General features: G+C 39.1%; 1 protein-coding gene across 2 annotated transcripts; it reads right to left on the bottom strand.

Moving 5' to 3' along the window:
• Positions 1-1051: 1051 nt before the first annotated feature.
• On the bottom strand, positions 1052-21634 carry TLCD4 (TLC domain containing 4). 2 transcript variants are annotated; one of them, XM_068199771.1, is made up of 7 exons: positions 21428-21634; positions 16348-16513; positions 11748-11837; positions 8801-8859; positions 6861-6955; positions 4924-4997; positions 1052-1712 (listed from the first exon to the last, which is right to left on the bottom strand). In XM_068199771.1, exons 2-7 carry the CDS (start codon positions 16500-16502, stop codon positions 1397-1399), a joined length of 789 nt encoding a protein of 262 aa, XP_068055872.1. In that variant the 5' UTR covers positions 16503-16513; positions 21428-21634; the 3' UTR covers positions 1052-1396. The 2 variants fall into 2 exon arrangements, with proteins under 2 accessions (XP_068055872.1, XP_068055873.1); XM_068199772.1 differs by lacking the exon at positions 21428-21634 and adding an exon at positions 21047-21201.
• Positions 21635-22088: the final 454 nt, after the last annotated feature.

Below are 22088 nucleotides of genomic sequence, written 5' to 3' on the forward strand. Positions count from 1 at the left end.
CAGTGAAAATGAACACTTCTACCACACCTACACCAAGGAAAAAGTGGAAGGAAGAAGTTAATCAGTCACAATTCTGGATAAAAGAAGTGAAACAAAATAAATTTACACATAAATATAGCTCTCAAAATAATTTTAAATAAAACATAACTCAGAATTTCCTCAAATTGTATTACAAATGAGATTTAGGACTATTCCTAGACGGTGAGATTCCTCTCTGATGTCTTCCAAGCCTTCAAGTTCACAGACAGAGTAACTGAGTAACTATTAACAAACATGTGGTTTAAAACAACAAAAAAAAATTGTGTCTACAGAGGTCAGCTGTTCCTTCTACAGAATCACCACACAGTTTTAGAGTTTGGCATAGTTAAATCAAGAGTGTTCTTAGTCGGATTTCTAACTTGATTAACAAGAAAAATGTGACAAAAACTCAACGCTTCATATCAAACAGGTCATTTTTGTGATAAAAGAACAAAGTATTACTTGAAGTTACACATCACACATACAGAAGATTTTTATATCTTTGCAATTAAACTTTGAATCCAAATAGCCAATGGTTAAAAATACTCTGAGAAGAATTGCAGCACTTCTCAAAGGTAGTAGCAGCAAAGGAAAAAGCACTTCAGTAAGAACTATGCCATTTCCACACATCATCTACCATATTAACTTACAAAAAAGGTTCCATGGGGAATTTAGAAGATGTACTATTGCATGTAACCTAGCACAGCACATGGGAATCCTTCCCATCAAAGTGAGAATTTTAACGGCTCTTAAGATATCATGTGGTCTTATAATACAGCATTTTAGATAAAATTATTTCAAAATTTCCCAAAATGGTTTGCATTCATATAAGGCAGAACAAAAAACAGTAAAAGACTTCATAGAATCAAAGCCAAATTTTTAGCTTTTCTTGCAAAAATTAAAAAGTTGTCAAGAATGAAATCTTGATTGTTATTCCTAGAAGAAAACATAGAAACATGCCTGGAAAATTGCACCATATCAGGAGTTTGGGGAATTTTTCATTTTCTAAAAAAACAGATATGTCAGTATTCACTGGATTTATAAAACATTTTAATCAGAGAAACCTGAGAGAAACACTTTGAACACACTGGTGGACAATAAGCAGTAACCAGTCTGTTCCTTTCTAATTTCTGATGCTTGCAACTGCTTAGAACAGGCATGTGGAACTCATCTGTGTGAGCTTTTGCTTTTATTCCTCACTGGACAGGATCCGCAAAGCGTGGCCCTGGGCGTGCAGGCAGTGTGGCTAGGGAAAGAGTAAAGTCAGTACAGAGGTAATACCTTGTTTCCGTAATAGGAGCATTCCATGGCAGAAATGTGCACTGTTTCAGTGAACCCAAATTATTTTCATAGCAGAAATTTCATGTATGTATGATTTCTAGGCAGATTTTCCATTTCTATGAGTTTTTGCTTCCTCCTGTCCAATAAGACATATGACCTTGTAGCATCCTTTTGCAATTTTGACCATCCACATCACATTCATAATATCCAAGACAACACTTGAGATCATCCAGGCGCTCTGGGCTGCAAATCCTAATCTCTGGAAACCTTCTGTTCCAAAAGAAGAAATTACGTGGCTGTAATACACAGGCATGACGGCAATCCTCACCACGAAGAACACAACTGTCATCAGCACACCATTGATGATGTTGGCCTTTGAAGATTTGGGATATCCCAGAACCTCAAAAAACCACCTGCAAAAGAAGTGTTCACAAATACCAGGCAGACTTGAAGCCATCTCATTAAAAATTATTTTACTTCATGTTTATTTTTAATTCATCATGTATTAATTGCTTCTACCTCTATAATTTCTAAATTATTGCACTTTCTCTTGGCTTAGTTACAAATCCTTCTGCTTGGCTGCACTTTTCCCCACCACTTAAGCAGTGTATGAGATCCAGAATACTGCAGAATAACACATAGAAAATCCAGATATGAACTGTGAACCAGTTGACAACCCACGTGCATTTCAGTGAGTATCATGTAATATACAATAATAAAACTATATTTTAAAATCATAAAGACATATTTATTACTTACTGTTATAGCTTATACCAACAACAGCTAAAATTCTTTATCTAACTGAAAGCAACTCTAAAATTGCATTTGGATTTGGTAATTCAGATAGAGCTCTAATTTCTTGTAATTAGGATTTTCTGACTGCTTCTGTTCAGCCCAAATCCAGAACATTTTCAGAACAAGACATTGTGAACTCTTGATCATGTCACAACTTGGAACACTATCCAATGAAAAAAGAGAAATCTAAAAATTGCCTCTCCATCTACTGCTGGGTCATAAATGGTCTCTAAAAAAGAATTCTTGCATATTTACTCCTAGATATAGTAGACAGGCATAACTTATCTATTGCCTAGCACACAGAACCTGAGAGTTGAAAAAGGAACAACAAACTTCTCTAATCCTTTGTCATTCACACTTAAACCAGAATAAATGAGTAAAATTTGTACAGCAATGGCAGGCAAAACCACAGCAAAATAACTTGAATCACTGTATTCATTATGGGGGATGGGGAAGAGAATGAAATAATCAGTTTTTCTCCAGTAAGATACATGGCTAAAATGATTTAACAAAAAAAAAAAAAACAGTTCTAAACCTGGTTTTAAAAGTAATTTTTAATTTAATTACCTACAGATTACAACCTAGGTAATTATAAGCACACTAAAAAGATTTTCCAGACATCCAGCTCTAACAGAAATATTCTAGAAATTCATTAAGCATGCAACTAGGACAATTAAAATCCAGGCACTCGAGGTGGCAGTCCAGCCCGGAAGCAGGATGCCTCACCACAGAAACACTTACTGACATCATGAAGAGAAAGACTTGATATGTTTGGTCAGATTAACAGTCAAAGCCTTTACTTTCAATGATATATACAATGCAGAATCAAAAATTAATGTAAAAAATTGTTTTCAAACATACTGCAACATGCTAGTATAGGTAATTGCCATCTGTTTAGCAACTTCCGTTTCCCAGCAAATTTTAAAAAAAAGTCTGTAAATAACAGTCACCATTACAATTTTACCCACCACAGTTCAGAATTAATTACATAAATGCTGATACTAACATTAAAAGATCTAAATGCTTGGCATGCAGACAACTTCCAATTAGAGATCCCTAACAACACAGACAGGAAATACACAGACAGTTTTAAGATTAGAATATCTTTTTATATTTTAATAAGAGCTCTTTTGGTAGACTACGAATGCAAACAAGAAAGATAATCTAAGTCGTTATCATTACCCACTACTTACTCTCTTAAGGGTCTGATTCACTTCAAATTTAATGGAAAATATCATGCACTAATGAGATGACATCCCTTAGTGTAAGGGAATTTATTATCTCCTGCAGCAATTTCTGCTTTTCTGAGAAAGTGCTAAATGTCAGTATTCAAAGACCCATAATCTCACCATGGGCATTTTAAAAGTACAACATAAATTACTTTTAATAGCCAGATGTACCACAGTTCTTTCTAACACCACAGTCTGAAATGTGAGCACCAGTGGAGGAACCCACATGAAGGCAGGATGACAGATTATCTTGATAGAAGCTGGGACAACAGCCATTCACAAGGAGATGAACAACAATATAAACCCTTTTTTCGTCATTAAGTTCAAAAAAGTGTTTATTTAGTCTTTAGTTTCTCTGTGCACACAGACTTATCTCCCACTCAACTGCACTGGGGCAGAGGAGAGCAGCCTCTGGAGAGCTCCATTATCCCACCCTGTCCACCTGTGAATTCGAGTTTACCAGACTGATGTTCAAAAGGGACTACCGCACAATCTTTTTTATTTGTAAGGGCTCTGAGGAATGCACCAGTGTCATGAAACACTTCAGAGATTACAGTCACAATGCAGTGCTGGGCAATAGCCTGTCTGCAGGAGGAATGCAGTTTCTGCCTTATCCTTGCTCTACCAGACATCTGGAAAAGCAAACAGATGCCACATATCCACCCAAAAAACACTGAAAGTCCTCATCCTACCCTACAAAGATTGGAGGAAAAGGAGAAGACTGCAGCCCTGCTCTGTTCAAAGCCCCTCACCTGAGGTGAAGTCTTTCTGGGGCAAATCCTATCCCCAGCTGTGGCCTGAAGGCTACAGAGTAAGGGGAAAGGCCACCCTCCCCACAGCACCATGAAACTCCAATGACAGCTTTCCCCTTGCAGCAGTATCAGCCTCCTTTTCTGATACAGCAGCACATCAGGTAAAAACACTTGAACCAGTAGCCAGGGCAGGCTCTGAGCTCTGCAGGAGAAGCTTCAGCCCCTTTTTTCTCTAATCACAGGTGTGAAGATTAACCATTTCAGATATAGTTTAAGTGCTCAAAATAACTTGCAGAGCTATTTTTCAAAGCAAATAAAGAATATACATTTATAGTATTCTAGATACTCATATGCATATATTAATACTGATCTACGTGTGTGGAACATTGGAAAATAAATTTCAAATTATACAGGACAATGCAATTCCATTCTAGGATTCTAATGACAACATGATCTTGCTTCTTTTCCTCGTCCCTGATACAAAGAAAAAACATCCATACTGAAGATGTCTTTATCATAAAAAAATAAATGAATATACAAAAGTTAATAAAGAATATTTTATTTGTGAATTTTTGTCTGGTATTTTCATAAAAAACTGGCATTTTATACAAAGCCTGGTCTAATCTAGAAAGGAACTCTGAGATGAATACATTAGTTATGCTGTTGCAGCTATAGCAGCAAAATGTTTTCCTAGCGAAAAATATTTTCATATAGTAATTCTTAGTTCAATATATATAAATTCCCTGTCAGCAGACATTTGACAACTATAAAAAGACTTCCTAAGTGACAGAAATAGTAATGCAGATTAAATTTTACAAGAACTACAGAAAACCTCCCTAACCACTTACCGCTGATTGACAAAAGGAGTGGAGAACTCTGCAATGAGACGGAAGTTTCCAAAATAAGCCAGCAGACCTTTGCTCTGGTTAGCAAAACAAAACAGACATACAAAAATCAACAATGTAGATGTGAAATTGTCATTTGAGTCTTTAAGTATATATAGAATGATACATCATCTCAACTTCTTTAATTGAACTGAGTTTGCCAGCTGTGGCCACCTTTCTTGCACTTTCAAAGCAAGTTTTTTTCACAAAAGCTGCAATTGTCCTTCAGGTATCTCCAATCAGCAGCTTCTTACTTCAAATAAACCTTTATAAGACCTACAGTTGAGTGGCCATGAAAAGTTAACTAGAGGTTTGCACAAGTAGTCATAGATTACTAATTACCATGATAGCATTACTGTCTGAAAGAATCGAAAACATTTTTGATTTTTCAACGTTTAAACAAGAAACACCTTATGCTGAAGAAAAATCTCCCTGCATGGTTGTAGGAACGTATTTTGCCAAAGCAAAGACGAATTCCCAGCTCTGACTTGACAGCAGGGAAGGGCACAGGATTCCTTTCTTCCCTCCTGCAGAGGGCAGGGGCGGCCCTTGCCAGCAGCTGTGCCCTGTCCCTGCCGTGCCTGTGGGTCAGGCACAGCTCCTCCATGGGGCACATCCACACCACACCCCCTCCAGGTGACACACAGTATCCACTTACACAATTGCTGGGTAAGCAGCAGTTTGCAGATGTAGAGATAAAAAGATTGGGGGTTTTTAATTTCCTTAGGTTTCCTGAACACCCTATGGAGTGGGTGTCATGATTCCTCTTTCCCCCACCAAGCAAGCTAATACCCACTACTTCGAGCTTTTCACATCAGATTGCACTCACCAAAGAGAAAATCTGGGTGTTTAACCAAATTCTTTCCTATCCCCAAAAGGCAATTTGGAAATAACATACTTAGGGGTAACTTCCTCTGAAGACAACAGACTGAGAGCAACACACTGGCATCCACAGGCAGAGCCAGATCCACATAGAAATAAATGCTTTTAAAGAAGCTCACACTAATATTATGCTTTCTGTTTCCTCCAGAAACAGCTAATGAATTTTCTGCATGGGGGATTAGCCTTGGTAGTGGTATTTTAATTTATCTAATATTCAGCTCTGATTCACTTTAATCCATGATAATATTAGTAAATTTAATTATCTTCAACCAGAAACAGAGTATTTATTTGACAGTGTACTTCAGCCCGTTTAAACCATTACATGGGAAATCTGACAGTAATCTGGCATCTCAACACTTTTAGTATTATAAGCCTGGGATTCACACAGTAGGCAGGGAAGACATCATTAAGGCTGGAAAAGACCTTCAAGACTGAGTCCAACCATTAACTATGCTCTGTGTGCTCACCACTAAACCATATCCCCATGTGCCACATCCACACACCTTTCAAACTTCCAGGGATGGTGATTCCACCACTTCCCTGAACACTTGCCTGACCACCCTTCCAGTGTGGAAATTCTTCCTACTATCCAAAATAAACCTCCCCTGGCACAACTTGTGGCCATTTCCCCTCGTCCTGTCACTTGTTACCTGGGAGACAGAAGTAGAACATAACCACTTGAAACCATTTCCTTCTAACTTTCCAACTAAATATTCAAGCTTGTGGTTTTATTTAAAACCCTGTTCTATAATCATATGAAAAGCCCTTCTGTCAAAGTCTCTTAACAGCAAAAATTGAGAAAAGCTTCTAAGTTCAACAAAGTTACACATTTTTGTTGGAGTGTAACATTGAAAAGTCATGCATTAACCATAAATAACTGATAAAAACATTTAAAAATAATGATTCCAAGTATAAGTATTCCTTTCATTAACCAGTGAATTTTTTTTAAGCAAGTGAGGTCTATAAAAGCTGTTTCTTTAATCTCATCTGCTTATGTTAGAAGAAAGTACAGCACTCACCAGTACAAAATAGTAAGCATACAGAGCTGCCAAGTGATGTATTACAAAAAATTTGTCACCAATTGCCTTCCAGTAGTAAATAATAAGCAACAGATCTACAAGAGAACAGAATAACGATAAAGAACTATTTATTATACTATCATTTTATACATATTATACAATCATATTATACAGAATAGCTTCTGTGCGTTTTAGAGATATACCAAGATATGGCATCAGTAGAAACCCTCTGAATTAACGATGCCTGAAGAGAACATCTTTCTCCTAAAGACTTTACTTCAGTCAAAGCATTAGGCAATAGTATTCTCCCAACAATTTCCATAAATTGTTACTTTCCACATCAATGGAAATACAGACATAATAATTTTAGCCTAAGTATTTTGGAAGGAAAAGGTGGATCATGAATCTCATAGTGACTTCACACTTATAGCCCAAAAATCTGGAACAAATGACATAAAAAAAAAGCCAGATCTGCAGGGGGCATAGCAAATACACAAATACATGCAACAAATACAGGGATGAATTTCGGTAAACCTCTAAAACAAAAAGTAAAGTATATTAGTAAATTTGGAACCATTTACCAAAACTATTTTGCAAGAGGCATTTGGAATAAGAAGCATATTTGCTTTATTAAATCCCAATTTTCTAATTACTGCAAAAGTGACATAGCAAGTTAGTGTTAAGAAAGTTTTAACATAAAATAAACAAAAAACCAAAAAATCTTTCTTCTTCCCTGATGGTCTGAGAATTCAGAAGATCTTGTTCTCTGTACTGGAACAAGCAATTTCTGTCCCTACTTTCTGCAAATGAGTACTTTGGTCTGGAATATTATTGACCTAGGCTCCAAATCAAAGACTTTACCCCTGTGCCTTTCTAAAGTCCAGAGTGTGCCTTGATCTCTTTTATATTAGCTATCCTCAGGCAGGGCTCTACATCATCTGACATAGCTGCTCACTTCCTATTAATAATTAAACATCAACTATATAGGGACGTGAGAGAGAATGAGTGGTCAGGTTGAGATGCCTGTTCAAAGGCATTCATTAATTCATAATGAAAGTTTAATGTATAATTATTCAAAAATAGATACTGATTAATTTAAACATGGCAGCAGAAGCCATGAAAAACCCCAGACACTTAAAGTAATGCACAGTTTAACTGAATATGCTGATCACCAGATTATCACTTCCACTGGGTTGAGAAATCCAGTATGAGATAACCAAGTCTGTGGCCCAGTTTCTGATCAGAGACTTCATCCTAACATGAGAAGTTTTCACTGAAAATAGTCCAGGTCACAAGTCTTTGCTTTGATAAGTCAGTATTATTCCCACACAACATAAAACAAAGCTCCAAAGCATTTTGTAGCAAAATTCCCATGCCAATGTTAGTTGACAGAAAAATTAAGAACATAAAATGTATGTAGGAATAAATAACATACAAAATAACTAATTCCCATGTTTTATACATGGATGCATTTTGGCTTAAAAGGAGACTAAAAAATTGGCAGGCAGGATCCTATGGTATCATTTGTCTTAGCTTGTATTGAGGGTTACTAAAATTCTTCTGCCAGCATTCTGAGGTCACAAGAAGAAACATGATGGAAGAGCTACGAGTTGTAGGCACGGAGAAAGTGTAAGGCACTGCTCTAACACCTTCTCAATTGCCAAAGGACAAAACTGAGCTGGAGCTGGTGGTTGTGACAAAGCCACACAGTGATATTTCCTCAGTGCTTGGGGAGATATTCCATCTTTTGCATCTGCTAGCAAGATCCTGTGATTTCACCACAACCCACAAATCCATTAGCAATTTTAAAAGCCACGGTAGAAACTGTATTGTGTACACATACCACATCTTCACCACAGCAGCTGAGGATAAACATATAGGTATAGTGATTCAATATAAATAAACAGGTCATGCATGCTATATACATGTTGCATAATTACCAGAAATGAGGTAGCCTGTGGTAATAGCAATATTCAGCTTCACAATTGAAGGGTCACCCCTGTAAACATACCAAAAATACATAGTTACAGCCTAATTTGTGAAGGACATACACATCTCAAACACCATGCCCATCAGGGCACATTATTCTTGGCCCATCAGTAAGAGATTATGCAATCTAGTTAAAAAGGGTTCTAATCATACAAGTGGATTCCTTTTCCACCCAAACACAAGACACCTACTAACTACCCTAATCAGGATCAACCCCTGCCTTGGTGCAGAGACTGCCCCGGGAGCCTTGCTAGAGATTTGAACTGAAACCCAGCAAATACTCTGAGCTGGCTTCTCAGGAAACTGAGGATAAAAGAGAACAGCCCAGTCTCTGTCTCTTAGCCCTTTAACTGACACTCTGTGTCTCCATTTTTGTTTTCTGCCAGTGCTAAAACTTTGTTAAGGGTGACAAAAATATCTTGCTCAGCTGGTTCCCTTCATATTCATAATCAGATGGATGTTTATAGGGATAAACAGAGTAGAAGGACACAGGAAAGGAATTATTTGCCAGTTCCCTGAAGCCAAAGAACCTTTGAGCAGAAATGCTTTTCAGAGTGGTTTCCACACCTTTTATCCTCTCCCTTTTGGTGCCAAACATTCAGCAGGCAAAGCTCTTCATAGCACTCCCACAACTTCAGTTCCTCTAGAATGTTCAACAAACCCAAAATTGTGAATACAGCTCAAGAAAGGGAAGCATCCACGTTACAGCAAGCAATGTTTGTTCTTCACTGTCCTCTGTGCATTCCTACTTTGAGGGGTTTGGTAAGCAAGTCTTTTTTCCTCAGCACAAGGATTGTAACTTAATTTTTAAATTAAGTTGTGCAACTAGTCTAGCTATGTTTTGTGTAAAGATGAATTAAACTTCAAATGACAGGTCAACAGATCCATAAAATTTAGACTGCTCAAGACAAGCTGTGAAAGCAATCCTTCTTGTAAACCTTTCCAGAAAAAAGGAAGCTAACTGTGCTTACAGCCAACTCCAATACAAAGTCTGCCTCAGCATTTTACTTTAGTTAAGTAAAATGCTATTTACTTAACTATTTTTTCTTAATCCTATTGGAATGGAGCAGTGGGAAGAGATTTCCTGTATTATTACAATCTGATCACTAAATTGTAAAGCTTTCTTAGTGTCTCAAACTCACTGTTCCCCTCAGTGAAAGGGTAGTTTACAGGAAAATAGAACTCACAAAACCAGAATTCTGCTGTTAGGTGAAGAAAAATCATGACTAGGAGAGTTTGGAATTCACTCAATCTGTTAAGATTGGCCATAGATGTTCTTTTAAATACAGCTTGAAATGGGAACATTTTTCCATGGCTTCAAAACTTGATTTCATGAGCTACATAGGTAGTGGGCTAAGTGCTTCTTTAGGTTTAGACGTACAGTATAGACAGATACGTTCTCCTAACTTTAGCAGAACTCTTTACATACAGGCCTCATGTTAGAGCTCCCAGCTACAGCAGCAGCATCATAACTAAACTTCTCAGGGGTCCCAGCACACCTCAGCACATCACCACCAAGAACAGGCCTGCACTCAAGAGCCTTCATATTCTCCAGAGAACATGCAAGGGACTGAGTATATGAAATTGGTTCCTTGATAATGGTAGACATGACTTAACTGGATGGGACAGGGAATGGTTCGCTTCCCTCCTTTTTCTCCCCAGAGAATGGTCACTTTGCATCAAACCTCCTCTAGGCTTTCTAAACCAACACTTCAACAACATACATGGCTGCACTGTCCATCTATCACATCCTTTCAAGGAGAGCCCATGTTAGAATCCCAAATTATTCTCAATAAATGGAGAACTCAGAATTTAGTCTAAAATTTTCCAGATTTCCTGACCTATCTCCTTGAATGGAAGGTGCAATGGAATTAATGAGCCCTGATGTCTGCAGGCCAATTTTGATGCAAGCAAGAGCCCAAGAGTGACAAACAGGGAGTGACTTGAATAAGCAAATGGGAAGAACTATCTCTTTGCTGATTGCCAAGAAGGTATGCGTGGCAAATGAATTACACATGAAGATGCACAGGCAGATAAAACAAACAAAAGTCAATACAAGTGACTTTCTTCAAACTTCTTTGCAGATACAGAGTTATATAAAATGCTAATCAAACACAGAACTTGAAAAACTTGTAATGACTATGAAGTGAACAGTCATAGGAAAGAGTCTGTTCTCCTATGAAGCTACAACTTAATCTACTTATTTATGTCTTCTCCCTCTCTTTATCTGATCTCTACCACCTCCACAATTTCTACCATGTGATTCTCACTACTACAAAAACAATTTCTACATAATCTGTGTTAGTCTCTAGTACATACAGAAAAAAAAAGAAAAAGTTTTATGAGAAGTCCTAGACAATCAAAAAATGTCACACACAACACTGATGCTTCCCTGGAGCTTACCAATGCTCCAGTCTCTGTTATGATCTACTGTATCTATTTTCAGGCATTACCTGGCAGTAATACCACATTCTCTCTCCACTGACCCAAACCCTTTGCAGTGTTCAATGGAGAACTTTCACACAGATATACACTATCCAGATCTGCTATAGCTTTTCAATTTCACTTTAAAATGATTACTGTAAATAGCAGAGTTTCAGTCATACTGACTTACAGTTACAGTTTATTCTTTAATAATTGAATATGCTATTTCAAATCAATTGCTTGCATTTTATCTATTCCACTTCACAGAGACACATTGAACTAAGACACTAATACTGATGCAATTGTTATGAAATTTTCAAATAGAACAGACAAAAAACCAAGCACATCACAACTGAATATTTTAATGGAATATGAAACAATCATTCAGTACTCAATACACTGCAGGAGTCTTTTTTTTCTTCTCAATTATGTTGTTTTATTGTGCAACCACAACATATATGTAACATGCCTTACCAGAGGTGGTCAGCATTAACAGCATCATCGTACAATAAAATATAAAGGCAAAACCCTCCAACCACCAAGGCGTGGAATGTGGACACTGTCCTGAAAAAGAGATCACAGTCACAAGGAGGTACTGCCATTCACAACTTCCCATACTGTGCTTAAGGTAGGATGGCATTCTCATCTGCCTCCAGATACTTCTGTGGGAGACAATCATCTGTTCTCTAGGCTAAATCCAACCACCTAGACAATGACAGGTGGGAAAAAAACAGTCAAAAAGAAGGAATCTATTAGATTGGAGTAGGATTGATGGTATTAGATACAAAGTGAGTCTTAAAAGTAAGGGAGATCTAAGTTTTCTTCCAATTATCCCAAATATTAACAAATCCTTAAAGACAGTATGACATCTAGCTCTTTAACAAATGTTTTCTGTATTGTCTCATTTGCTGGAAAACGTATATGCAATTTCATACTCAGATTAACCCAGGAGTCCTGCAACAGCAGGTTCCTCCTTTCAGGCACCAAATTAAAAGACCCACAATAAGTTTGGATTTGGAAGGTGGCATTAAATAAAAAATCCTAAGGTTCAGATAGAATTTCTAGTGCATTTGAAGTAGATTCTGGTTTTCAAAGAGAAAACTTGTATAACTTGGTTGTAGCTGAGTACCCAAGGTAAAACAACTACAGGCTTATATCAATTAGCAGCTTTGTAGCAGACAAGGGAAACATAAAATAAACATCACAGTAATCAAGACTGCCTCGTCCCAACCTGGGTACTAGACACATTTTTTCCCCCAAAGACAAGAGTGTCCAATTTACAGGCTGCATGCACAGTGTAGATAAACTCTGCATGTTAACAAGCATGCACTTTTAGAGAAATATCTATTTACAGAAGCCCCAGCAGGGTTTCTGCCAGCACACCAGCCAGGGCCCCTCCTGCCCTTTCAGTCCACACATATTCTTGGAAAGTAGAACAATGCAAGGGCATGGCTCCAAAATGTGTAACCCTCCTGCTCTAGCCATGGTTTTAACACAACTATAAGCTGCACCTAATACTGTGCAGCTACGGTCCACTTTCCCACTTTACAAATGTAATTGGAAAGAAAAAACAATGATGTGAAAAAATATCCATAGGGAATCACAGATACTGTTTGAAAGATGAGAACTAAGTTCAGTGCTGTGTGATTGGAAACACTTCACACCATATTCACAGCACCAACAATATACACACAAATGCACAGATGCTGTTAGTTATTATTCTTGTCTTTGTACATATTGAATACATGTATTTGGAAGTCATTAATATTTTAGATGTCCTTAAGGCACTCTCAGGAATCTAAGCTCTGCCATGCAAGATTTGAAGAAAACATCTTACTTCCTGCAGAAGACTTTGCAAAGAAAGAGGTTATAATCCCTACTCCATTTCCAGAAGTGGTATTATTATCTATTGGCAATAGAAGATTCTGTAATTATTCATAAAAGAGACGGTATTTACAATTTATTTCAAGAGTGTCACTGTACTATTTTCAGCAGCTTTTTCAATAGTGTGCCAGAAAATGAAGGGCGATTAGTATAATACGAATAGTCAAAAAGTGGATGAGAACAATTAATAATAATTACAGTACAGGCTGCACTTCTGCCCTCTCTTCTTTTAACAAAGAAAGAAAATTTAATTATCAGAATTTTAATGATAATTAATCGTTTAATTAAAAGGTCTACTCTTGTAACACAGGATTAAAAAAGACAGGAACTTTTCTTGCTTTTTAAAAACAAAGCAGAACATGCAATATTAGTGTCTGAGAAATACCTGGAATTTTTGAACTTGAGGAGACAATAATGCTATGAGAAGGAAAATTTGTCCTAAAATGTAGCTCATTAGTTTACAGTTGTAATTTGTCTTTGAAGAGGCCATTTACCCGAACCTTTCTGTTTAGAATACAAGTTCTACACAAGTAGAACACTTGATGGGAGTGAAATAAAGGAAAAAAAAAAAAAAAGAAAAGGCAGCAGATTTCCTCCTTAACTCTGGACTTTGAAGCTTCTCCATAGACAGGGCAGAAGGGAAATAGTACAACAGTCCATTTTAATAAGGAATCTAGGTCAAGCTATCAAGCTCTGTACATTTCCTTGAAATTTTTTTCCAAGCTTGCATCCTTTAACTCCTCATTATGCTGCAAACAAAAAAAAAAAAAAAAAAAGCAAAAAAGCTGCAATGCTAGGTTGCAGACTTGCTTTTTTATTTTTTTGAATTTTTTTTTTCACAACTACTTAATAGCAGTACAAGCATGTATTATAGGAGAGACGAAAGGAATACATGCACATCTTGATGAGTTATACTACATCTGTGACCAAATATAGTTTTTAACTCAGTTTGAGTGTCCATATACTTCAGATGCCAGAAGCAATTACTTTATTGGTTCATAATTCTTGGAAGGTCAGAATGAACAAACTGACAGCATGGAAAATACAGTCAAGAGCTGCAGCTCAAATGCTTGATTACAAAGCCCTCCAAACTGTAACAATATATTTTCAATGCTACAGCTCATTTCAGGCAGATGCCCTCTTCCAGACCCAGCTGAGCTGATAAAAATGCATAACCATCCTCTGCGCCAGTTTCCTTAGCACTGCCAACAGAATCATTTGTGTGCACACTCCCTACACCAGTTCAATATAGGGCAAAATAACAACCATCTACTTTTAAATAATTTAAATGAAACCAACAGATTTTACTGGGACATAGTAACTGTCTCTACCTGCAGAGCTCTCTGCAGAATAAATACATACTCTGCATTCTCTGAACTTGCAAGATACTCCTTGAGGCCTCTCTTCATTTCCAATACTGGAGTGACAGGGCAGTTTGACAAAACACTGTGTTTGGTTAGCAGAGCTGAAGTAACACAGGCACAGCTAGCCTTTCTTCCCGTTCATGCCCTCCTCATTTATAACATCCACAAGATGCTGATGAACCATGCTTTGTGTTTCATGCCTTCCAGCTCCTGAACTGGATGAAGCCTGGAATCACAACCCATCTGTGTGCTGACATCTACATCCTGCTATCGACCCCAAGGAAAAGAAAACGTGCAAAGAGGTAAAAAAGGACATAATCGGGGGTACTGTATCAAGTTGAGCAGTTAAACACCTTATTACAAAGTAGCCCAGAGATTATGGAGCAGCTTATTTCCAGCACACTTGTGATGTGTAAAACAATTATGCAAAGCACTACACCAGCATAGCACTACCAGGCATGGGGTAAGTTCTCATAAAGCCTATTATGCAATTCAAAGGACATTTGATGTGGCTTATAGACAATAGTGCAGCTTCACATGGTAACAGTTTAGTTTACTTTCCTTGTCTGCCTCTCATTGTTAATTGGAACAGAGAGATAAACCTAAGCTGCACTGATACTGTGAACTGGCATCCTACACAGTTGTTCTGGCAGATAGGTAATTATTCAAAGATGGAACTGAAATCAAGATGGTGCCTTTAAGAACACTGCAGGTGGACATTTGCCAAATGGAAGGGCAAGGCTATTTGAGTTGCTAATGCTGCCTAGAACAATGGAAACAACTTTAAAAAGTATCCACCTGATACTAAACAGCACTGAGGAAGAACAGAACTGCAACTAATGCATTTTGAGTTCAGTGACAACATACAGTACACATTTTTGAGCTTTAAATTTGGGAAACAGCTGAAAAATATTTTAAAGTTGTAATAGGCTATTCAAAGTTATACTGTACCAATTAATTCCAACTGGAGAACCTTGTGTGCCATATATACTCTCTCAGAGTAGCATGTTGCAAATAAAACCTCATTGATAAAACCTCATTTTCAATTACTATCTTATACTTCCCTTGTGGCTTAAAAGACTCATGGGTCAAACAAGTTTCCAGAAGTCCTGTATCTGAGGAAACAAGTGAAATGCAGGTGGATCCATCCCACTAATGGAAATGCAGAAACACAGAGTAAGGAACGTTTTTGGACTGAGTTTGCACAACTCCTTCCTGCACATGTACCCTTCATCTGCTATAGCTTCCCGTCCTCCTCCTGCAGTCTCCTTTCCCAACAACACACATGAACCTGACTCTCTTCAATACTACACCAAAGTGTCACTAAATTCCTTGGGAAACCTTAACCTATATAAAACCTATATAAAACAGTTTGTAGTGTAGTAGCACCAGGTGAACAGAGAGCAAACTGCTTTGCTCCCGAAAGCATGACCAGAGATACACTGGGACTCAGAATAAATTGCCATAGTTTTGATTTTCACATGTGTTTGGAAAGGAATTTTTTATCTCTTCTCATTACTAGAAGCATCACAGAGCATCACTTCAGTTTATTACCTCTCACCAATCAGTTTTATCCTTGCACTGACCTTTACTTGGGCATCACTGTCTAACAAAGTGTTTAATGTACAAGTGCTAAGAATGCCGTGTTTCCACGAAGGGGCCTCAACATTTCACATGCCTTATTTGTCCAGTGCCTAGAGCCAGTCCTCTGATCTTTACAAACATTTAACTAATAGGGCTTTCTTCAGTCTTACACATACACACACTGCTGGTGCAAGTGTCCATGATTTCAGGTAGGTCTTTAACTGTTGTTTTGAACACTTTACCTTGAATTCCATTCGATCTTCCTTTTTTGACTGAGATTGTTAAAACCAGATGTTATTCGTGTTGACACCCAAGAACTTAAAATGTGAAACAGGAGCTGAAATACAGTAAAACTGGCAACAGCAATGCCAATAGTCAGGTTGCTGAAGGAAGCCATTGTTCTTCAACCTGTGAAGAGAAGCAGAAGGTAATTTCACTCTATTCTCCATTTAATTATTTTAAGCAAACACAGAAAGCGTTTCTGACAGCAAACTTACCAACAGAAGTATTATTCACTAGAAGTTTCTACGTGTTCAATGGCTCTACTTAAACACTAACAGTATAAAAGGATGCCCAAACATTTAGATACACAAGTTGCTTTTTTTTTTTTTAACATTTGCATATTATACATCTTTGTGGCCTAAAATTGCATGTATTTTATCTACACAGAAAGGGAAGTGAAGACCACTGACCAGGGTAACTGCCAGCTCTGCAGCCTCCACTCCCGTCCCAAGAACCTTCAAAGTTAAAACTTGTTTCATTATTGCCAGATTGACTGCTGCCAACAGGAGTTTAAAATGCAACAATGAAATCAGATAAGCACAGAGGAGAGGTTTTGGGGTCAGCCCAGAGAAGCAGTAGCCTCGCTGCAGCTCTGTGTGTGCACTTGGCAGAGACAGTAGCTCTCAATTCCCACTGTGCTCAGTCGAGAGCTCGTCCTTGGGACAGGCTGCTGGCTATTGCATTGGAGCTTTCTTCCTTCACAGAGCTCTAACCTCCAACATATCCACTCAGTGGAAAGCCTCTGTCATCAGAGCTGATTGGCTTTTCGGTTGCTGGATGTTCAGCTATTTCATGAGGCCTAAATACCAAAACAATTCCAAACAAAAGTGTCAGTCTCTAAATGCTTCAGACGTTTTTCCTGAGTTGCCAATATTTGCAACACAGAATGATATTTCCCCAGAAGCCACAAACTTCTGACATACAACTCCAATTTGACAGTGAAGTGGTTTACACTCCAAGACTGGCAAAAGTTACAAACTCAAAAAACGTCAATTTTGATTAAGTTGAACAGGAAAGGGGGAAAAAACCCAAATGGCTTCATTTAAAATATTTAAATAATTATTTTAATACCTATAAAAACCTGCTGTTACTTATTTTAGTTTTACTTAAGAAAGTATCTAAAAATAAAATGAAGACTTTTAGGACAGCATAATTTGATGTCACTACAGCAACCTAATGGTCAGCAAAAGCAATACAATGACATAATACATTTATATCCACCTTTATTTCACGTGCATTACAGAACAAGTAAACATGAATTAGATTTTTGAAATTGTATCTGCATTGCAGACGGCCAGAAACTTGAACTTCAGGAAGAAAAAATAGAGGAAAAAGCCCACCACAATAACAAAATAATAACTTTTTTTTAAATTAAGTACAATATTCTCACTTTGGGATGTAAATGGTGAGTATATTGAAACATACAGATCAGAAAAAACATACTTTCATCTTCAAAGATTTAGAAGCAGAAGGTTAAATGGTTTCAAACTTTTCCCCCTCTACCTCTTTCTTTTCTATTTATTCTCCCAGAACTGAAGACAATAAAACTTCCTCTGACTAGTACCCACAGAGCTACATGTATAAAAACAGAATGCAGGACAAAGAAGAGTAGATTTGCTGAGTGAAATCTGCCTCTATCATGTAGATTTCAAGTGCTTACTTCAGACCAGCTTTAATTCTGTCCTACAGACTCCACAATTGTTGGAACATATTTGATGTGTTCCTAGGGCCTATCTTCCTGCCCAGTTGAACCCAGAAGGAATCCAGCTTCCATGCTCTCGGACAGCTAAGCAGAACAACTCACAGGGGGTGATTCAGCTCATAAATGCATTTTTAATCCAAACTAAAATTGGGTACACACACTGCAGTGCATTGCATTGAACTATTTGATTCCAGTTGTTTTCTGATGACCTGTTCTAGTGCAGGAGCATATAAGTCCTGCATACTTTTTAATGTTACTCTATCAAAACTTTCAATTACAATCCTGAATATTCAGTATTCTTGATTCTCCACATACTTCTCCATTTGCCTCCACTGACCAAGAAGACATAAAACACAAACCAAACTTTATATCCTTTTCACATGAAGTATCAGAGACAATGGGTGTTAAGCTCAATTTTCTAAAACCTTAGCATTTGAAGGAATAAAACTATTTAGTATATACCATTTCAAACCCACTGAGAAGCACTGCATAGTGTCCAGTTCCAGATTCTAACCCCAAGGACAAAATTTTGTTATTACATTATCTCATTTGTAGCAACCAAGTCTTCTCTTGGACCATGTGAGGGGAAAAAAATCAGTTGGTTTAATTAATGAAGGAAGCCAAAATCCAGGTTGAGTACAAATCCCTTCAGAAAAATAGCAAAACCACTGAGCATTAACCACACCTATTTCATCCTTTTGACTAAAATATAGCAATTCTCATGATGCTACATTTTATTCATCTGCAACAACTACACTACTATCTCTGAGTTTCAAAGACACTGACATAATCTTTTGGACAAGAGAAAACCATGTTTTGTTTTGTTTCCTTAGTACCAGAAGATTATATAGGTAAGTAATGTTTCAGCTTTTGACAGGTGCTCATTTTAGTACAGATTATGGAATTAAACAACCTTGCAAACATCCCTTGAAATAAATGCATTAGAAGACTAATCTTTCACCTAAGGAGCCTGCGGAGGGAACTCATTTTTAAAAAAGGTACTTGCATGGAAAGTGCATAACCTGACTTTCAACAAATGCAGAACCATGATGTCCATGAAGGAGAATGGTACAATGGTTTTAGAGAAGAGAGGCAGACAAAAGAATTAATCACTAACCCTCTCTAGTTAGTCTCACAGATGCTCAAGTTTTGCAAGCTTGATTTCATATATGCTTATCAAGATGCTGTTTAAGTACAGTAACTATCAAGTCCAGAATAATTTAATGCTTTACCTAGCATAAAATTCAGCATTTCACATATGTTCAGCTATAAGCATTGTCACATATCTATAGGTTATTTTCTCACATCTCTAGGTTGTTTTCAACTGTATCCTGTTTAACATGAAATTTTACTGGTTTTTACCAGATTTTCTTTTCATTTACAAGAAAATTTATTCATGTTGCTGAACCTAAACAGCTTGTTGCATTTTGCTTGATGACTTAGAACAAGCACAATTAGCTTCTGATTACAATTTTCCTTGACGAAGTCCAAAGTTAGTAAGCCAGGCAGCTTCAACTACACTGTGGGTTTTTTTTTTCCAAGTATCTTCTTGTAGCTGTACAGCAAAGTGTGATCAAGATACAGAACTTTGTGGATTATGTATGAGCAGACACTTTATCACCCAAACTGCATAGTCATTGATTACTGTTCTGTCAGCTGATACGGGGTTTGAGCTAATGGGAGGCTGGCTGGGGAGGAGGTTTAGTGTAACTACTTTGTAATGCAGGAAAAACAGCACAATATACAGGTTGGTTCTCCATCATTAGCATTTGCCTTGCTTACCCAAAATTACTGTCTTAAACATTCGGTTAGACAGTAACTTCATATGATCAGAACTTCATTCTTGTAGCTTTTCAATGGAGTCTTAAGGTAAATAAATATTACCAAACACTTGAAACTAACATTTCTCAGCAAAGTATCACTGAACATGCCTAGTGTGATTTCAAATTACTCTATTGACCCAATGACTTTGAAAAGGTTAGTAAACAGGGTTTTTCATCATACTTCATAAGAGCTAAAAATATCTTGGTTTTCATTCGCTATTAACATGCAGTGGTTTTCCTGCAATTTTGTTTCTACTTGAAATTTAGGAGAAAAAGCAATATCTATTCACCCCCAATATAACACTATGAACTCCTGATAAAAACAAGTTGGCACTTAATGAAAGAGGATAAAGCAGCAGGAAAGTTATCAAGTGTTGTACTATCAAAAGTATTTAGCATTTATGTTCTCCTCCTCTTACTCTTTCTACATCATAAAAATAAGAAATGTACCAGTATAACACCAAGACATGGTAAGAAGGTGCAGTGGAAGGTTTAAGGCCCACAGCTCTTCCTTTCTTCAAGGCTGGATTTCCAGATGAGTTGGATCAATTTCCAAACAAGATTACACCGTAAAGCTGCTACTGATACCAGAACATCACATGAAATACTGTGCTCTCCTGATCCGCTTGAAACTGAAAGCCAAATCCAACAGCTGTAAAACTTGTCAGAGCAATCTGCAGAGAGCAACACTGGACTACTGACTGTTTCCACATTTTATAATAAGCCCAGTAACAATAGCAGTGCTGGAGCTTTGCTGTGCTCTTGGCTCTGAATGGTAGATCCTATTCGTCTGATATCTTATTTAGCTCAGTAAGCAGCGTTAAGGAGAAGCACAACAAAATTCAAGCTACCCACACTTCAGCCGTTCCCTTTTCTGTTTAAGGCTATTCACACCCTAAACTCCAGTCAGCTTTCTGCTCTTAGAACATCAAAGCAACCGGCAGATAAAGCATTCTTATAAAGGCAGTGTACTCAGGATGAGTTGGCCGCTGCGATACCATTTACCGAATTCCCTCAAACCCCGCAAGCAGTCTGGAGTCGCAAAGCCCCTGAGAGGGAACCCGCCCAGACTCGGTGGGCGCGGAGGGTCCCCGGGCTGACCCCGAGGGACGCTGCCCCCGAGCCGGGCATTACCTCGCCGTCCCGGTCACCCGCGGCGCCCGCCGTTCGCACCGGCCCCGAGCGGCCGCCGGGCAGGCAGGCGGCGGGCAGGAGCGCGGAGGCAGCGGGCAGGAGCAGGCAGGAGAGCACAACAGCGCGCAGGCAGCGCGCAGGCAGCGGGCACCCTCCGCGCTCGCTCCGGCCGCGGCGGCGGGAGGAGGCGGCCCCGCGCAGCCCTGCGCTGTCAGCGCGCCCCGCGCCGCCGCCCGCGGCCCTCGGGGCCGCCCCGCGCTGAGGGAGGGAAGGGGCCGCTCCGCGCAGCCCCGCGGGGCGGGGGAAAGGGGCCGCGCCGCCCCCGCCCCGCCAGCCCCGGCCTCTCAGCGCCCTGCCGCCTTCCCTCCCCGCCCGCCGCACCTGGGAGCGCGGTTACGGGGGCTGCGGCGCCGCCGCCTCCTCCTCCTCCATGCCTTCCCCGCGGCGTCGGGCACGGGACAGCCCTTCCCGGGCGCAGGATGCTCCGGCGGGGATCGGGTTACGGCAGCCGTAGCCTTAAAGGGGCCGAGCCGCCGCCGCCACCTGCCGCCGGTCTCCGCTCGCCGCCTCCGAGGAGCCGCGGCTTCCCCGGACCCTCCTCCCCGCCCGCCCCGCACTGGAGGCCGCCGCCCCCTCTCCGCAGCCGCCTCGGCGAAGGGCCGCGCGGAGCGGGGCTCGGTAGCCCACGGGAATGGCCCGGGACCGTCCCGCAGCTCCTCTGCAGGGGCCCTGAACGCTGCAGAATGTTCATTGTGTTTGTGCTGGGGCAGGATAAAGGCCAGTCAGACACAGCAGCTCACCTTCCAACCTTTTAGTCACTGTGTCTTTCACTTACACTGCCCGATTGTCTGAAATATGTCAGGGGAAAAATGCTGACGTGACCATTCGTGTCCTAGGAATCCATGTATGCACTCCTAGGGAGCACTGTACAGCACAGAGCCATGGGGAACACACCCATCACAGAGAAAACAGGTATTGCCGATACTTGCTCTTTACTAAATTCAATGCTGTGATGTATTGATTTTTTTTTAAATTTTTATTT

Source organism: Anomalospiza imberbis, chromosome 9 (genome assembly GCF_031753505.1).
Source record: "Anomalospiza imberbis isolate Cuckoo-Finch-1a 21T00152 chromosome 9, ASM3175350v1, whole genome shotgun sequence".
Taxonomy (NCBI): Eukaryota; Metazoa; Chordata; class Aves; order Passeriformes; family Viduidae; genus Anomalospiza; species Anomalospiza imberbis.